The sequence below is a fragment of the Argopecten irradians genome, chromosome 3 (genome assembly GCF_041381155.1).
Source record: "Argopecten irradians isolate NY chromosome 3, Ai_NY, whole genome shotgun sequence".
Lineage (NCBI taxonomy): Eukaryota > Metazoa > Mollusca > Bivalvia > Pectinida > Pectinidae > Argopecten > Argopecten irradians.
Window position 1 is genome coordinate 7,014,095 of NC_091136.1, and position 17,499 is coordinate 7,031,593.

The window sequence follows — 17,499 nt, forward strand, 5'->3', positions numbered from 1 at the left end:
ATACATAAAGTTGTATTGTTCAAAACAGTACATTCTTGATAACTATTTTGAAATAACTTTATTTGGAAACATGCAAATTTATTTATGTTGTAGGAATTGCATTAGACAGACCAGCAGCAAGATATGCTGTAGTACAATAGCAAAAATAACCAAAACATCAGATTTTGATTAAAATGGCGGTTTTAAAATGACATGAATTTTTTTTAAAGATGATTCAAATCAAAATTTACCATCGATTATACAAAGAAACCGACTTTACATTGCCCATGACAGTCTACTGTACAAATAGTTATCATAGATTATCATACCGTATTCGACCCAATAAGTGCCACTCCCCTTTTTAGTCTTCAATTTTTACTTATTTTGAATTAAATGCAGACTGAAAATGTGAAAACATGGTTGGTTAACTTACTGATTTCTTTTGAAAATTGATTTATGGCTTACTTTGTAGAATAGTTTCATGAAAAGCAAGTCCAAATTTGTTTCTATTAAGTGCCCCTGATATGGTCCAATTTTTTAAGCGCTTATTGGGTGGAATACGATATTTCACACTAAGTGTGAACAACAACATGAAAACCTATGAGTAAAATAAGAATCAAGAAACAGTTGTAAATAATAATGCTTTTTTGTAATTAAACATTTAATCATTGTATTTACATGTGAAATAACCTACTTTTTCAGAAATGTTAATGGTTTTTTTAAATTTTAATATTGTGAAATGAAACCACTGCAAAAATTTTTTGGCATAAGAACAATTAAAATCCAACTGCCTTGAGGAAATTTTTTTATTTTATACAAGATACAACTACATGTATACATGCATGTTTTTTGTAACTTAACAGTTTTTTTAAACTAAAATTTCCTGTCAAAAGAGAACTATAAATCTTCATGCATTAAAAATGTTTTTAATTAATTTTATGTATTTTGTCAACAGTGATTTATTCCATTGTCTGTGTAGTTTTGTTTATATATATACAATGAGTCCCTATTTTTACAATGTTTATATTATAATATATGACTACTGTACATGTGCTGTTACATTCCACAAAATATTACATTATCCATCTGATTACAATCATTTGCTCATGTCCGTTTTTTCAGTCGATTGCTAACTTCCAAGCAATTAATTAATGACTAATTAGGTTTTCATATTATTTTTTTTATCAAATACATGTTAAATTTACAAACTAAAACACACTGTGTGATACTTTCCATTCAGAGTTCCCTGCATTGTATGGGACAGCTATAATTCAGCACATTACTAGGTGTAATTTTAACTTTTATCAATGTAAAAAAGTAAACAACTAGTTAGTTAATGTCTTGCTACATTATGGGGAATAATTTCATTTACCATTTATGTAAAATACTTTACCATTCCGCTGATTATTTTCGCCGACCAAAATGTTTGCAATTTGATCCAAAATCGAGAAGATCATATGTTAGTGCTGGGCCTCGAAATCGCGAAAATATCAAGCTATACGGTTCTTATTTGTATCTGTGCCTTTGAACATTTTAACAGCACTTAGTTTTACACTGTAATCATGTTTCACTGATTTCGATTTAAATTACCGGTAATCTAAAATAAGCTCATTACTTTATTAATAACTGAATTATAAAATGTACAGCAAAAACGACCTCAAAAATTGTATATTTATGCTAAATGAGCTTTTCGCTTAATTTGAAATTTCAGTATGAATTTTTAAAGCTCTTTCCCCATATTTGAAATTAACAACACAAATAAGCCCTACAAGAAAGTCTTATGCTCATTTTAAATAAATCAGTTAGATTAAAAGTGTAAATCTAGTGAATTTCAATAAGCCTTATTCTACCTATCAATTTCGTTTTAAGTTGAGCGAGAACAACTAAAAATATCAGCTGAGAACAATTAAAGTTATAGCCCTCCGATTCAGTTCGGTATGAATAAGTTGTTCTCACATTGTTTGCAGTGCAAATGAGTTGTCTTCCTTAGATTGAACAATTTATAGTCCCCTCCCCCCCTCTTAGTTTGTTATTAAGTACAAATAACTGTTTTCTTCAAGTGAAGATTTCTAGACAGTGAATTACAGTCGAACTTGGTTGATACGAACTCGGATAATACGACAACCCGGCTTAATACGAAGTACTTGGCCGGTCCCGGCCAAATTCCCTCTTTATCTATGTTAAAAAAACTCGGAAAATTCGAATTCGGAAAACTCGAAAAACTCGCTTGATACGAAGTATATGTTTGGTCCGAATGACAAAAATCCTACATAAAATGTTCGTATAATACGAAGTGAGATTTTTTTGTGAGTAAAAGATTGCCGAAAATGCCGATTTAAAAAAACGACAATTAAAAAAGCCGTTTTCAACTACGTAAACACGGAGATAACTGTTAAATGTTTAGCAATATCGTTAATTCTTTGTATCAACAATAATCAGTGATCATCAAATTTAAAATTGGGCCACATGTACGCTGCACTTACGTAAACATTATCCCGACTGGTACAGCGATATGATACAAAACATGTGGTCCCGGCCGCCTGTCACTAGTGTGATCACTCAAGCAGAACTAAGCTCTACCACCTGGCACCGTGTTAAAATCACAACCTGGAGCCGGTACACGCTTACTGTTTTTACAGGTGTATACGTTAGTTAATTATCGTGTCAGAGTCGGAAAATATGAAAGATTGGTTTATATTGAAATCTCAATAATTTTGAAAATATTCCCCATTCCCCAAGGACTTCAATATAAGCGGTTTCCACTGTACATATAAGATTTTGACACCGTCCTTGCTTACGACGTGAGACTAGTACATGTGTGTATACTTAGTGAAGAGATTGACAGTTTGACTTGAGAACTCGCTTAATTCGAACACTCGGATAACTCGAAGTTTTTCCGTGGTCCCTTCGAGTTCGTATTAACCGAGTTTGACTGTATTATCTCTCAAATAAGTCCCGCCATTTAATGTATACATAGTAAAGGTAAATATAAACCCTAATTCGTAAAATATTTTTCAATTCAAATAAGTTCTGTATCAGGTTGCACAAAACAGATCAGTCTTCATTTTGAAATTACGATGAGAAATCCTGTTTGCACTGTAGTTGTGTTTGTTAAACTGTGAATTATTCATTCCAGAATGTGATAGTGTTTCAATGATCAAATGACATGATCTTAAAACGTGCAATTATGGTTAATTTATTCCAATTATGTTGTCTTTTTATTTTTTTTAATAACCAATTTTCTGTAATTAATCTAACAAATTTCTATATGTAATGTAAAAGGTCATTGCATGTACCATTATCAATTTTTTGAGAATTTTAACTTAATTAATCTATAATTATTATTGCCAATTATTTTCTTTAATCAGTTATCTCCCTTGAGACTTATAATGTAAGGTACTGGAGCATCTATGTGGTAATGAAATAAGATTCCAATTACCCAAATTCACTTACAATTTAGATTATAAGGTGGTGAGAGACCTTAGAACAACTGTTAATGTAGCCTTCATTTATACAATTGATCAAGAGTTTATTTATTTGTGCACATATTGTTATAAAACATCTGCATCCGTTATTACTTAACATCTAGATATCCGGTGGTGATGGAAAGTTAGGTCTGCATTTTCTAGTTATGTGTTAACAATGTGCCTTTACAATTACCATTAGGTATTGATTAAAGAATAACAGAAATTTCCACAGTACTGTTTTCTAATCCGTTACAAAATAGTTTTCATCTGCTCACCATTACAAAAAATATACCCAGTACTCCATCTAGGTTTATCCACAATAAAATTTATCATTTTTGTGGGTCTTCACGAAAGTGGTCACTACCGTTGGAAAGGTTGATAACTTTCATCTGTGCTTCAACTCCTGCAATTGGTATGTAATTATATATGATTTTCATTTGTATTTACCTGACACTTGAAATCTTATCCATCATTTCTCTCTTTACTTCTGTGCTGATTAATTTATTTAATTTTCAATGTTATAGCAATAACATTAGAGGTGCCTTGTGAAGACTTTCGTCCAATTTTATATTTTCTAGTTATAGTTATGACAGTAGATATCTATATACATGTTAATTAGTGATAATGCTTTGATGTGTTCACAGTTCTAGATCAATGAAGCTCACATGATTTGCAAATAATATCAATAATATCATATAACTGTTGAAAATTAAAGTATCTCTATATATTCTTGTTTGTTCTGTCATATATTAAAGTTTACCATCAGCCGGCTGGCTCCAGGATCAGGAAAAAAAATACAGTGGCATATGATAGACAAAATGAAACATTTCAGACAAGATTGATAATCTTTCGTTTGAAGCCATCGATATGTTAATATGTTTCTCCATCTAAAGTACCTGTTGACACGACAAGTCCTAAAGTGAATATTTGGGCAAAGGAAGGCTAAAGTCGGTAAAAATGGTTTGGATATATCCATTGTAATTTCTTATACAAAAACACTCTCTATGCCAAGATATTAATTTATATTACAGGAATCCTAAAACGTCCTTCTGGCTGGCTTGGCTATATCCCTGATTACATTTCTACGCAGCCTCACTTTCACAGAGTTTGGTGAATTTATTCTTAGATCTGCTAAATTTATACAGGATTTTTCAAATTGTTTCAATGGTCAAAACTGGACGACGTAATCAGAACTTGACTGTCAGTTTGATATGTAAGGACTTTTGGAAAGTCAAATTGCAATGAATGCTTTTAAACTGGTTTTCTTTGCCTGACTATTTATTCACTTTTAGCTGAAATTCCTTAATCTTGGAAAAACAATACCTATACAATTTAAGGTACATACATATTTCTGTGAGAAAGTGGTATTAAAAGTTTGTGAGGTTCTTGAGCAGTAGGAATGAATTTGTTTCAAAGAACAACACTTACTATATATCACAAAACTATCATATTCTTTATTACATAGAAATATGATAAACAGAATATACATTTGCTACATCAGCCTCATCCACATGCACTCAAGACCTTTAATGTGAAGAGAAAAAAAAATCAAAGATAATTGTTGCAGTATTGAGATCTGTGCCACATTGTCACACATTTTCTATGTCAATCTTACTATCACATAACATTTCCACAAACACATACACTCCTGATATAAAAGCATAGCCGTCTTTTATCCAACATTTCCTCTGGTTATAATTCAACAAATATAAATGTTTGTGAGTAAATTTCCTTTCACAGAGTTAAAAAATATTTAGGAAGGCAAAATCAAAAGAAATTCCACTTGATTTTTGCCTCAAGGAATTTATTGATCATGCAAGGGAGATAACTTTTGGTCTTGAAAAAAAGTATCTAAATGTACATTTGGTAACCTTGATCCATTTTGTATAGGTAGGCAAAGACCTCTTAGGGAGCAATTTCAACAGAATGAGGGAAACTTTTGATAAGATTATCGGGGATATTATAGATATTTTTACCCCTCTCTTGTACCATTCATGAATAGTGAATCTAAATGTTATTGAGAGAAGTCATAAATTTTGTTGTTCAGGTGTTAATTGCCGACAATATTTTTCATCAAAAAAAAAAAAAAAAAAAAACGAAAATAGAAATCTAACATTTGAATTTTGAAAATTTAACAGAGTTTTGCCTACAGATAAAACTTATGATGAAATCAGACAGCTTTTACTGAACAGTATTTGATATACATTCAGGTATGACATACATCAACATAGAGATTTATTTTAGGGATTGAATTTGGATATAGATCAGACATCCTGAGATGGTCGTGGGGCCATCTTACTAAGGTCTCCCAACTCTTCTTCCATCAAATGTTGGTTTTGAGTAAAGTAGTTACGATACCATTCTATATGCTCATGTTTCTCTTTGACACTCATGTGAGGATTTTTCGACAGCCCCGCTACCACAAGTTCCATGAAATGTCTAATTGGCCCCTTCTTTGGGAAGTCTTCAATGAGGGGTTCAAGAAACACATGTTCATCAAAGGTAACATTCTCTTCTTCTGTACGATCTAAATAAAAGATGAAAATGAAAACATCACTGTCTGAGCAGTAACTTCCCAGTAACCTATTTACCATCCTCCATACTCCATGGGTTACTATCACTTATACTATATCCACCCCTGAACTATCTCATGGGTTACTATCACTTATACTATATCCACCCCTGAACTATCTCATAGTAAAACTGGAGGCAACAGAACAGGAAACTTAGTCCTTTGATGTACATCAAACAAACTGTATAACGGTACTTCCTGGTTGACTGTGTGGCTCTGAAGTTGGGCGTCGCTAGATCTCTCTGTAGTCCTCAAAGGAATTTTTTGCAGATCTGTGTTTGGTTCAGATTTTTTCTATTAAGTTGCCTTCATTTTTACTATGAAATAGTCCAGGGGTGGATATAATGTTAGAGATAATATACCCCTGGTGTGTTGAGGACGCCTATTTACTTATCAAGATTTGCTCTTACACTTAGCTATATATAAGTTGGATACCGCTAAGAACAAAACGGTACGATACCATACCAGTACTGATGAAACGATACCAGTATTTTAATGATACTGATACTATTAGAGAAATATACTTGTTGCCAAACATACTACATATTGATTTCATTTGATTTAACATTGTTAATGTACAAGATATTGTGCAGACTTTATCATGCGTTTCAGCCTGAGAATAATGTCTAGAAATACCTTGGTCATTATCAATGGGAAACTTCCACATTTTGCCTTCTTCTGTGAGTCCAATCATCCTGTCAAATTCATTAACAAAGTAGGCTCTTTTTCTTTCCATTTTGTCTGCCGCTGCTAGTCTGTCCCACACTGGACAATCAATTCGTTCAGACTCTGAAAAACAAAGATTTTACTTCAAACTACAAGTCAATGAATTTTCCATTTATAAGATTTATTTTTATTTATACAGTGTGGGTTTCTGAAAGGTCATTGATAAGTGGATTGCACCTATTACCGCCAGTAAACACACACATCTTTTAGGTCTAATCACTATGCAAGCCATTATCTCACAGAATCCTTGGTGTTTCTGATTACTCTAATAAAGACTTGTTTGTTATTCACTAGTAAGTGGCTACAGACTCCAGTTGAATACTTTTTGTATCCATTTTAGATTCCTTCACTAAACCTTCACAGACCAGCACCTTTAGAATGCCACACCTTTCTGCCTCTCCCCATTTTTATAACACAGTAAAACACGTTTATATTGAACACACTTACAGCAAATTAATGATCATAATATAGTAATTTGCATTCTGCGTCAAGATTCCAATAAGATGGGGGCCGTGGTGGTGGAGTGGTTAAGATGTAAATGTTTATAACAAATTATGCTTATAACAAAGTGAGTTTGTTGGTCCTCAGAAATTTTTTATAATTTTGTTTTCCAGTGCATCTGTTGGTATTAATACAGTCTGCCACTTAAAGCACTAGTCTGATGCCCATGACTAGTAATTTTACAGCCGGACCAGTGCCAATTGTAATGTACTAGTCTGATTGGACTAGTGGCTCCCTACACAATTAAAATCCGTAAATACTATATATTTACAAGAGCAGTGGTCAATTGCATTTTCAACATATTTTGTGTGCAATCTGTAACCGATTATTTCAGTCCAGATGCATCATTTTGTGAGAATTTGCCAGACTGTAATTTGGGTCCAAAATTCAAACTGCATATTTAATTTGGACTAGTGATTAAAAGGTCGGATTATTAAAATTTGGGGTTTTACTAGTTCACATGACAAGCAGCAAAAGAAATTAACGTCATATACTGTTAATACTAGTGGTGTTCCGATTGACCGAGTTCATCGAGTATCGTTGGTTTGGGGTGTTTGACCAATTAATCGAGTAAGATATGTGTAATCGAGGTACGTAGGATCATCCAACATCATGATAAACGAAAGTGTGTAATTAGCCAATCAGTAAAACATGCAAGATATGTCATAGAACACTTGTCGTAATCAATCGCTTGTCTGTGTTGTCACTCATTTCAAATATTAATCGTCTAAATAAATTGAAGAGCACATACGCATACGCAGTAATATAAACATTCAGAGGAGTATGCTTATATTTGTGCAAACATATTATAAACCACCTGAGAACATGGCAACATGTGTAGAAGAAAGTTTGTATGATTTTCCTGGAAAACGTACACGGTCTTCAGTGCGACCAAAGACAAATATAATTGATTTTAATCGATCATCGATTGGTTACACAAAACTGATGATCGATCATGAAATTGCGACTGATTCCCATCACTAGTTAATACCCAATCGTCTGTATATGTGTTGACATGGGGTACCCTACCAATTAACTGTACAACCAAAGTCCAATGAGATAAAGACCTACCTTTCTGTAAGTCAGACTCCTCAAATATCCCCAGTCTCTCTGTCTCACCAGAAAATACCTTCTGCCTGAACAATACAAACAAAATCAAAAATTATTGAAATATAGTATCTGTTGGAAGTGGATATGTGGAATTCATTGTATTGAAGAAATTTAATTATTTTGATACGTTAATTGATTTTGCTAACTTGAGCTTGCAGAACTAAATTTTGGTAATATGTCAAGGAGGTGAGACCAAATTTACTGATCAGAAGATACTATTACACATCACTTGCAGATTTATGTCAATATTATATGTGCCATATTTCAGTAGAGTTACCATTACATATACTGTAACATTGCCTACATTATTTGACAAGATTGAAAGAATTTGCCAGATATTTCTTAAAAGGCTTTTCCATCAACAAAATCTTTGGAAAAGATTGACTTTAACATATAACCATTACTTTAAAACTTTAGAAATCTATATTTGTTCGAAAAGAAAACGTGAAGTCTTACAATTCAGCGCCTGAGGGTTTATCTGTGGAGAAAACAGAGGATACATATCAAGTATTACAAAATGTAAAATCTTTAACTTAGCATATCATATACACACAATTTGTTTTTCACTTTTTATTGAGCTCTTACCTTACTTCATTAAGTATTACTACTAACCAAGACATTCAGATGTTTTCTTTGTTGATTGAACAACATTTTGCATGGCTTATACAGAAAAAAACATTTCTTTGATGAATCCCTTGGGTTTAATGAAATTACTTTGTTATAAACATATTTTCTTTGTTGATTGAACAACATTTTGCATGGCATATACAGAAAAAAAAAACCCAACATGTCTTTGATGATGAATCCCTTGGGTCTAATGAAATTTCTTTGTTATAAACATAGTTTGGTATACACACGGAATAAACAATTTGTATACAGAACCTTGATGTGGCATGAAAAATATTAATACCAGGAAGAACAATACTGTAAAATTATAACCTGTCAAAACCAACCATTGTCTAATGTGGACACCTGTGGATTCTGACAAAATTGTATGGCATTTTCCTTCTTAATTTATAGTTATTACTACTTGTTTATACAAGTTACACTGTATTTCAACATGTTTTCTGTATCTACAGAACGTTTTTGTGCCTCGATCATTATTGAAAAAAGAGATCCACATCAGCTATATACCAGTCTTGCCTAAAAATACTTACAAACAGGCTTGTCCCATTTACTGTAAAAAAATATAATATTTTATTATCATTTTTTTCCGTTGATGTTCAGAAATTAAGTATTGAGGAATTTTTAATTAATATAGAATAACTGGACATCTATTCTGATCGTTAAGATCATGGCTTGCATTAATATATGCAAAGTAACCAGCTGGTTGTTTTGACTACATTTTGATTCCTGAACAATTTCTGAATAATAAAACTATAGTTACTGTATAAAATTAAAGCTTATTGCTAATTGGAACATTTTTCTGTTTCACACTAATATAACTGTACTTACTTTGAGTCCTGCTGAATATTCTGAATATCTTTCTTTACCTTAAAAAAGCAAACAAAAAACAATGAAATGAAGTACAATATGTACAAAATTTGACATAAAAATCTTGGTATGTAGCAAGGATTTATAAGTGAGAAGGATTCGTCACTGTCTCTTTACACTACTAAACACCACACGAGACGCCTATGAACTGGGAAATAAAAACCGTTTTTCTCAACAAAAGCTTGTCTTATCGAGTCAAACGAAACACCAATGTAAAAATTATTAAATTTCATAACGTTTACTACTTGCTTTAAGGACGAAAAATTTAGAATATGTCTTAAATTTTCTTTAAAAAAATATGACATCTCATGAAATGACGGCCCCGCTACAGAAAGCAAGACGGTAACCCTCACACCCACAAGCTACATCAAAGACTGTGCCAGCGGATATCAGAAGAAAATCAGTCACTGCCCAACGTCACAGTTAGTGCACAAACACAAAAGCTTCTGCCTTGTACTACCCCAAAACCCAGTGTGACTTATCCTTCTCATATACGTCCTTGAATGTAGTTAGCGACTCACTTGCTCTTAAGAAACATGGTTAATCAATCAAGGATGTGACAAGTGTTGCATAATCAAATTTAGGGGTTTCATTTGGGAAAAATATTAGAAAACATTTTAAAGACATTATAATCAATTTTTATTTGTTTTCATACTAATTCCGATTTTCTGATTCTTTTTCTTCATATACAATGAAGAAAAAATTCGTGAATGGCGCGAAAACCTGACTGTATCATACATTGCGTATTGATTTATAAAAAATAATGGAATCATTAATAAGCACCCTGTTTGTTAAAATTATTTAAAGATGCTCCACCGCTGACAGAGCATAAATGATATTTATCGTTTGAACAATAATTGGTGTTTAATCGTGTATATATATGCCTAATTAACACAAAAAATAATATGAAATAATTTATTTTGCCTTTGGGGCATGCACAATCAGTACTTCATTTCATATAGGAATTTTTTCGGGATACAATAAATTATTTTTCATATTTTTAACTTGATGTAAAATTAGAAGCTCAAACTTTTCAATGGTGGTAATGGTGTAAAGTAAGTAGCATTTGTAACTGAAGAAAAATACTAAATCGTCTGCTCCTGTTTTTGATAGTGAAAAAATACGATTTGTCAGCGGTGGAGAATCTTTAATCTCCTTGGGTGTTATGGTAATTATGGCGAAAATGGTTGCTGTCTAACTGTGTAGCCATTAACAACATGCAACCCTCAGAAACTCCCTCATCCTTGTACCCACCACTTCTATGGCTTTTTCTAACACACTTTCCTCATCAGCTGTGATCTCCAATGTGTAATCATCAACTATCGATGCAGTAAAATAAGCTCCAACCTGCAATAATCCAAGAACACAGTCATTAACTATAAATTTAAATTCAAAGAATGATGTCTTATGATTCAACTCATTAATAACAAAGACTTATTATATTTCCAAATTTCATTAAAACACCACGGGCAGTTATTAGGATACAATAGCTACATAAAACAAAATAATAAGACGATTTGTGACACTGTATAGGTATTAGATTTTCTGGGAATTTTTTTTTTTTAAATCAATACTTATTTGTGGAAAGAAAATTTTCTAGCATTTGCCAATTTCAAGCAGGAATAGATACATGCAATACTGAAGATATAATTTCACATATCATTTATTCCATTTTATTTGCAGGTATCTGATTTTGCAGAAATAAACTTGACCACAAATATAGTAATTTAATCCCTTAAGAAGAAAGACAATGGCATTGTATATACTATAGTGTATCCTCAGACATGTTAACTGTTGTTTACCTTTTCTCTAAGGCCAACAATATTTTTTCCTTTACTCCCGATCAATTGTCCAAAAAATGTGTCTGTTCTACTGCTCACTGTAATATTTCTTTTGTAGGCTTTATTTAGCTCCTCTTTCTCTTTTGGTATGCTGAAGAGAAAATTGAAAAAAAAACCCTGATATAACACCAAGCTGTCAAAAGTGTGGAAATCACTGGTTATTACACTCTCCCCTAAATTAAGCCACTGGGGGTGGGGGTGGGGGGGGGGGGGTGGGGGGTGGGGGCTGGTGTCAGAGCCAAAATTCATACAACAGAAATTACTCTAGTCTCTATGATTAGTAAGGATTTACAATTTGCTTAAAACTTTTTTTTTTCTCCTGACAATATAATTAATCTATACAACAAAACCCAATAGAAGACACTTGATATGAGGGTATGAAGGATTATAAGGCTCTTTCATATGTTGATATGAAGGATAGGGATACTCTACCCGAGGGTCACAAATGTAGTAGTAAACCCGAGGCTTGCCAAGGGTTTTGCAACATTTTGTGATCCGGAGGGTAGAATATCGCTATCCTTCATATCCAGTTATGAAAGAGTATTTTTTCTTTCAAACTTCGACGTTTTATTGCAATTTTACAACTATAATATCCTGCAATTTTGAAATAAATGCGAAGAAATCCATGACTAAAATCAATTTTCCATACATGAAAAATTATGTGATATTTTCAACACAAATTCTGTTGTTTGCATCGTTTATAGTAAAACCAGTCAAGTTTGTGAAAAAAATGTTAAAATTTTACTGGGGGAATAGAAATTTTGTTGACGCTGTGACGTCACGAGGCTTTATTGCATGGGTAGCCATGCAATACAGCCTCAGGCGACATGGGTGTATTGCCCTAGACTAGCAAGTATTACACCCATAGGTATGAAAGAAAAGGGACATTCCTCTGGAGGTGATACTAAAATTTAAGCTAAAACCGGAGGCTCTGACAAGGTTTTTACCTCATTTTATGATTTAGTGACTCACAGAAGAAACATCCCTATCCTTCATACCCATCATCTGAAGAATTATTCTTCTATTATCACTTTTAAAATTACATTATTTTTTCTTTCCCAAGGTTTTAGTCATTGAGGATGCCATTATGAAAGACATCACAATGCATCAAATGTCATGCAAATGTTGTGATCTTCTTGTCCAACGTGTTCAAAGGGCGATTAGCTTAATGGTTTGATTAGTGAAACTTTCATTTTTTCATATGCTCAAAGATTGCATCATCACTAAAACAAGTAAGTAGACAAGAAATAGAGTTCCTGAGAAACCTTTTTTAAAGTTAGTATTACAAGAAATTATTTTATCTTGATTTGAAAATTGTCAATAAACAATTATTGAGCTAATCAGCCTTTGAACAACTTGACCCAGGTATTAATGTGTAATAGGCACTTATAATTATGCATATATTGATTACAGCTGACATGCCTATATATATGCCACAGGAAGATATACAAGAAAATAAAGAGAGTATGGTGGACAATAAATCATATGGACAATATCAAATGGCAAATGACTCAGCTTTGCCATTTATAATCTTTTTAACCCAGTTTATAATCCTTTCCAATCATCATCCCTTAAAGATGCTCCATCGTTGACAAACGGTATTTTTTCACTATCTAAAACAGCAGCAGACGATTTAGTATTTTTTTTCCAGTTACAAAAGTTACTTACTTTACACCATTACCGCTGTTGAAAAGTTTGAGCTTCTAATTTTACTTCAAGATAAAAATATAAAAAAAATAACTAATTGCATCCCGCAAAAATTATGTGGCACTATATCCTATATGGAATGAAGTACTGATTGCGCATGACCCAAAGGCAAAATAAATTATTTTATATTATTTTTTGTGTTAATTAGACTTATGTATATAAGATTAAACACTGATTATTGTTCAAATGATGAATATCATTTATGCCCTGTCAGCGGTGGAGCATCTTTAATGAAAAAGATTGAATATATCTGATTTTACTTACAATGATCTCTCTGGTTTTACTCCTTGAATTACCATTTGAATGTCTGATTTAACCTAAAATACACAATTGACAAATCCTTTGATCAACATTAAAATCTCATGCAAAACATGGCTTTGGAAAGATTAAAAAGACAACAAATGGTAATCTAAAAAGACAACAAATGGTAATCTCTAATAAATCTAGAAAAAGAAGGGCTGGGAAACTCCTAAACACTCAGTCATAGTACCGTCCCTAGTAATGTACTAACTCCCCAGCTAGTACCACACTGCTCTGTTTTCTCCCAAAATCATAGCCAGTTGTTATTTATGTACTACAATGTAACATGTATTCCAAATTTCATATAATTTAGTTACTATCCAATATTTCCCCAAAGTCACCCCTAGTTTAAGCAGTCTGTCCTGATTCCATAGCTTCCTACCAAATCTCCCCCCAAACATACACCCAGAATTGTTTTACAATGTACTCTACCAATTCTACAGCGATATACACAATATCTCCCCCAAAGCTCTTCCTCTATAATACTGTACCAATTTTTACAGCTACCTATCCTATCACTCCCCAAGGTACTTCTTATTATGATAATGTATCAATTCCACAGATATATACCCAATCTCTCCCAAACATATACCTGTAATAATATATCCATTCCACAGATACATACCCAATCTCTCCCCAAATAATACCTGTAATAATGTATCAATTCTACATATATATACCCAATCTCTCCAATTCTACATATATATACCCAATCTCTCCAAATAATACCTGTAATAATGTATCAATTCCACAGATATATACCCAATCTCTCCCAAAACATATACCTGTAATAATGTATCAATTCCACAGATATATACCCAATCTCTCCCCAAACATATACCTGTAATAATATATCAATTCCACAGATAAATACTAAATCTCTCCCCAAATAATACATGTAATAATGTATCAATTCCACAGATATATACCCAATCTCTCCCCAAACATATACCTGTAATAATGTATCAATTCCACAGATATATACCCAATCTCTCCCCAAACATATACATGTAATAATGTATCAATTCCACAGCTATATACCCAATCTCTCCCCAAACATATACCTGTAATAATGTATCAATTCCACAGATACACACCCAATATCTCCCAAAACATATACCTGTAATAATGTATCAATTCCACAGCTATATACCCAATCTCTCCCCAAACATACACCTGTAATAATGTATCAATTCTACAGATATATACACAATCTCTCCCCAAACATATACCTGTAATAATGTATCAATTCCACAGATAAATACTCAATCTCTCCCCAAATAATACCTGTAATAATGTACTAATTCCACAGATATATACCCAATATCTCCCCAAACATATACCTGTAATAATGTATCAATTCAACAGATATATACCCAATCTCTCCCCAAACATATATCTGTAATAATGTATCAATTCCACAGATATATACCCAATCTCTCCCCAAACATATATCTGTAATAATATATCAATCCCGCGGATATATACCCAATCTCTCCCCAAACATATACCTGTAATAATGTATCGATTCCACAGATATATACCCAATCTCTCCCCAAACATATACCTGTAATAATGTATCAATTCCACAGCTATATACCCAATCTCTCCCCAAACATATATCTGTAATAATGTATCAATCCCACAGATATATACCCAATCTCTCCCCAAACATATATCTGTAATAATGTATCAATCCCACAGATATATACCCAATCTCTCCCCAAACATATACCTGTAATAATGTATCAATTCCACAGATATATACCCAATCTCTCCCCAAACATATACCTGTAATAATGTATCAATTCCACAGATATATACCCAATCTCTCCCCAAACATATATCTGTAATAATGTATCAATTCCACAGATATATACCCAATATCTCCCCAAACATATACCTGTAATAATGTATCAATTCCACAGATATATACCCAATCTCTCCCCAAACATATATCTGTAATAATGTATCAATTCCACAGATATATACCCAATCTCTCCCCAAACATATACCTGTAATAATGTATCAATTCCACAGATACATAACCAGTCACTCTCCAAGCATATATCTGTAATAATGTATCAATTCCACAGATATATACCCAATCTCTCCCCAAACATATATCTGTAATAATGTATCAATTCCACAGATATATACCCAATCTCTCCCCAAACATATACCTGTAATAATGTATCAATTCCACAGATATATACCCAATCTCTCCCCAAACATATACCTGTAATAATGTATCAATTCCACAGATACATACCCAGTCACTCTCCAAGCATATATCTGTAATAATGTATCAATTCCACAGATATATACCCAATCTCTCCCCAAACATATACCTGTAATAATGTATCAATTCCACAGATACATACCCAGTCACTCTCCAAGCATATATCTGTAATAATGTATCAATCCCACAGATATATACCCAATATCTCCCCAAACATATACCTGTAATAATGTATCAATTCCACAGATATATACCCAATCTCTCCCCAAACATATATCTGTAATAATGTATCAATTCCACAGATATATACCCAATCTCTCCCCAAACATATACCTGTAATAATGTATCAATCCCACAGATATATACCCAATCTCTCCCCAAACATATACCTGTAATAATGTATCAATTCCACAGATACATACCCAGTCACTCTCCAAGCATATATCTGTAATAATGTATCAATTCCACAGATACATACCCAATCTCTCCCCAAACATATATCTGTAATAATGTATCAATTCCACAGAAATATACCCAACCACTCCCCAAAGCTATCCCTAGTTGTAATACTGTACCAATTCAACAGCTGATGCTAATTTATCCTCGTCTGTTACTAAAACATTTATGAAGCCAGGATTCTTGTTTTCTACTACTGTTGGACATCCAATCTGCAACACAGACATTTTCTTGTGGAATAAATTAATACAAACAAATAATAGCTATCTTGGTGCATGTATTTAACAATAATAGACTTCAGTCTGCGACTTTAAGCACTAATCCGATGCCCACGACTAGTAATTTTACGGCTGGATTAGTGCCAATTGTAATGAACTAGTCCGATTGGACTAATGGCTCGATCCACACCCAATTAAAATCGGTAAATACTATATTTACGATGGTTAATTGCATTTTTCAACACATTTTGAGTGCATTCTGTATGCGATTATTTCAGTCCGGATGCATCATTTTGCAAGAATTTGCGTTCAAAAATCGTAAACTGATCATGACTGAAGGGCTGCAGCAAAACGGCAGTATATTTGATTTGATTTTAATAGTCGGACTAGTAAAATTTTGAGGTTTGCTAGTCCAAATGACTAGCAGCAAAAAAAAATTAAAGTCACAGACTGAGATTTAACATTCTTTATAGTTTTTAACAGGTGAGCTAAAAAAATTGTCTAAGTATGTTTCAGTAACAGGTAGCCACCAGCACAAAAGCTATTAATTATTGCTGTAAAAACCTCAGAATCATCCATGGCTGGTTGATAGGTTTATTATATTAAAGATGCTCCACCGTCGACAGAGCAAAAATGGCATTCATCATTAGAACAATAGTTGGTGTTTAATCTTGTATATGTATGTCTAATTAACAAAAAAAATAATACAAGATAATTTATTTTGCCTTTGATGCATGAGCAATCAGTACTTCATTTCATATAGGATATAGTGCCACAGATTTTTTCCGGGATGCAATTAATTATTTTCATATTTTTAACTTTAAGTAAAATTAGAAGCTCAAACTTTTCAATGGTGGTAGTGGTGTAAAGTAAGTAACTTTTGTAA

At 32.7% G+C, this 17,499-nt stretch overlaps 1 protein-coding gene across 1 annotated transcript in view; it reads right to left on the reverse strand.

The window, feature by feature from the left end:
* Window positions 1–5,573: 5,573 nt before the first annotated feature.
* LOC138317434 (uncharacterized) overlaps window positions 5,574–17,499 on the reverse strand; it is a 33,563-nt gene continuing 21,637 nt past the window's right edge. Inside the window, exons 21-30 of the mRNA XM_069259103.1 lie at window positions 16,515–16,607; window positions 13,662–13,714; window positions 11,652–11,781; window positions 11,104–11,196; window positions 9,811–9,848; window positions 9,513–9,532; window positions 8,812–8,833; window positions 8,317–8,381; window positions 6,655–6,807; window positions 5,574–5,973 (exon numbers count right to left, since the gene is read on the reverse strand). Coding sequence (XP_069115204.1) covers window positions 5,711–5,973; window positions 6,655–6,807; window positions 8,317–8,381; window positions 8,812–8,833; window positions 9,513–9,532; window positions 9,811–9,848; window positions 11,104–11,196; window positions 11,652–11,781; window positions 13,662–13,714; window positions 16,515–16,607 — 930 coding nt within the window. The 3' untranslated portion in view covers window positions 5,574–5,710. The remainder of the gene's footprint in view (window positions 5,974–6,654; window positions 6,808–8,316; window positions 8,382–8,811; window positions 8,834–9,512; window positions 9,533–9,810; window positions 9,849–11,103; window positions 11,197–11,651; window positions 11,782–13,661; window positions 13,715–16,514; window positions 16,608–17,499) is intronic.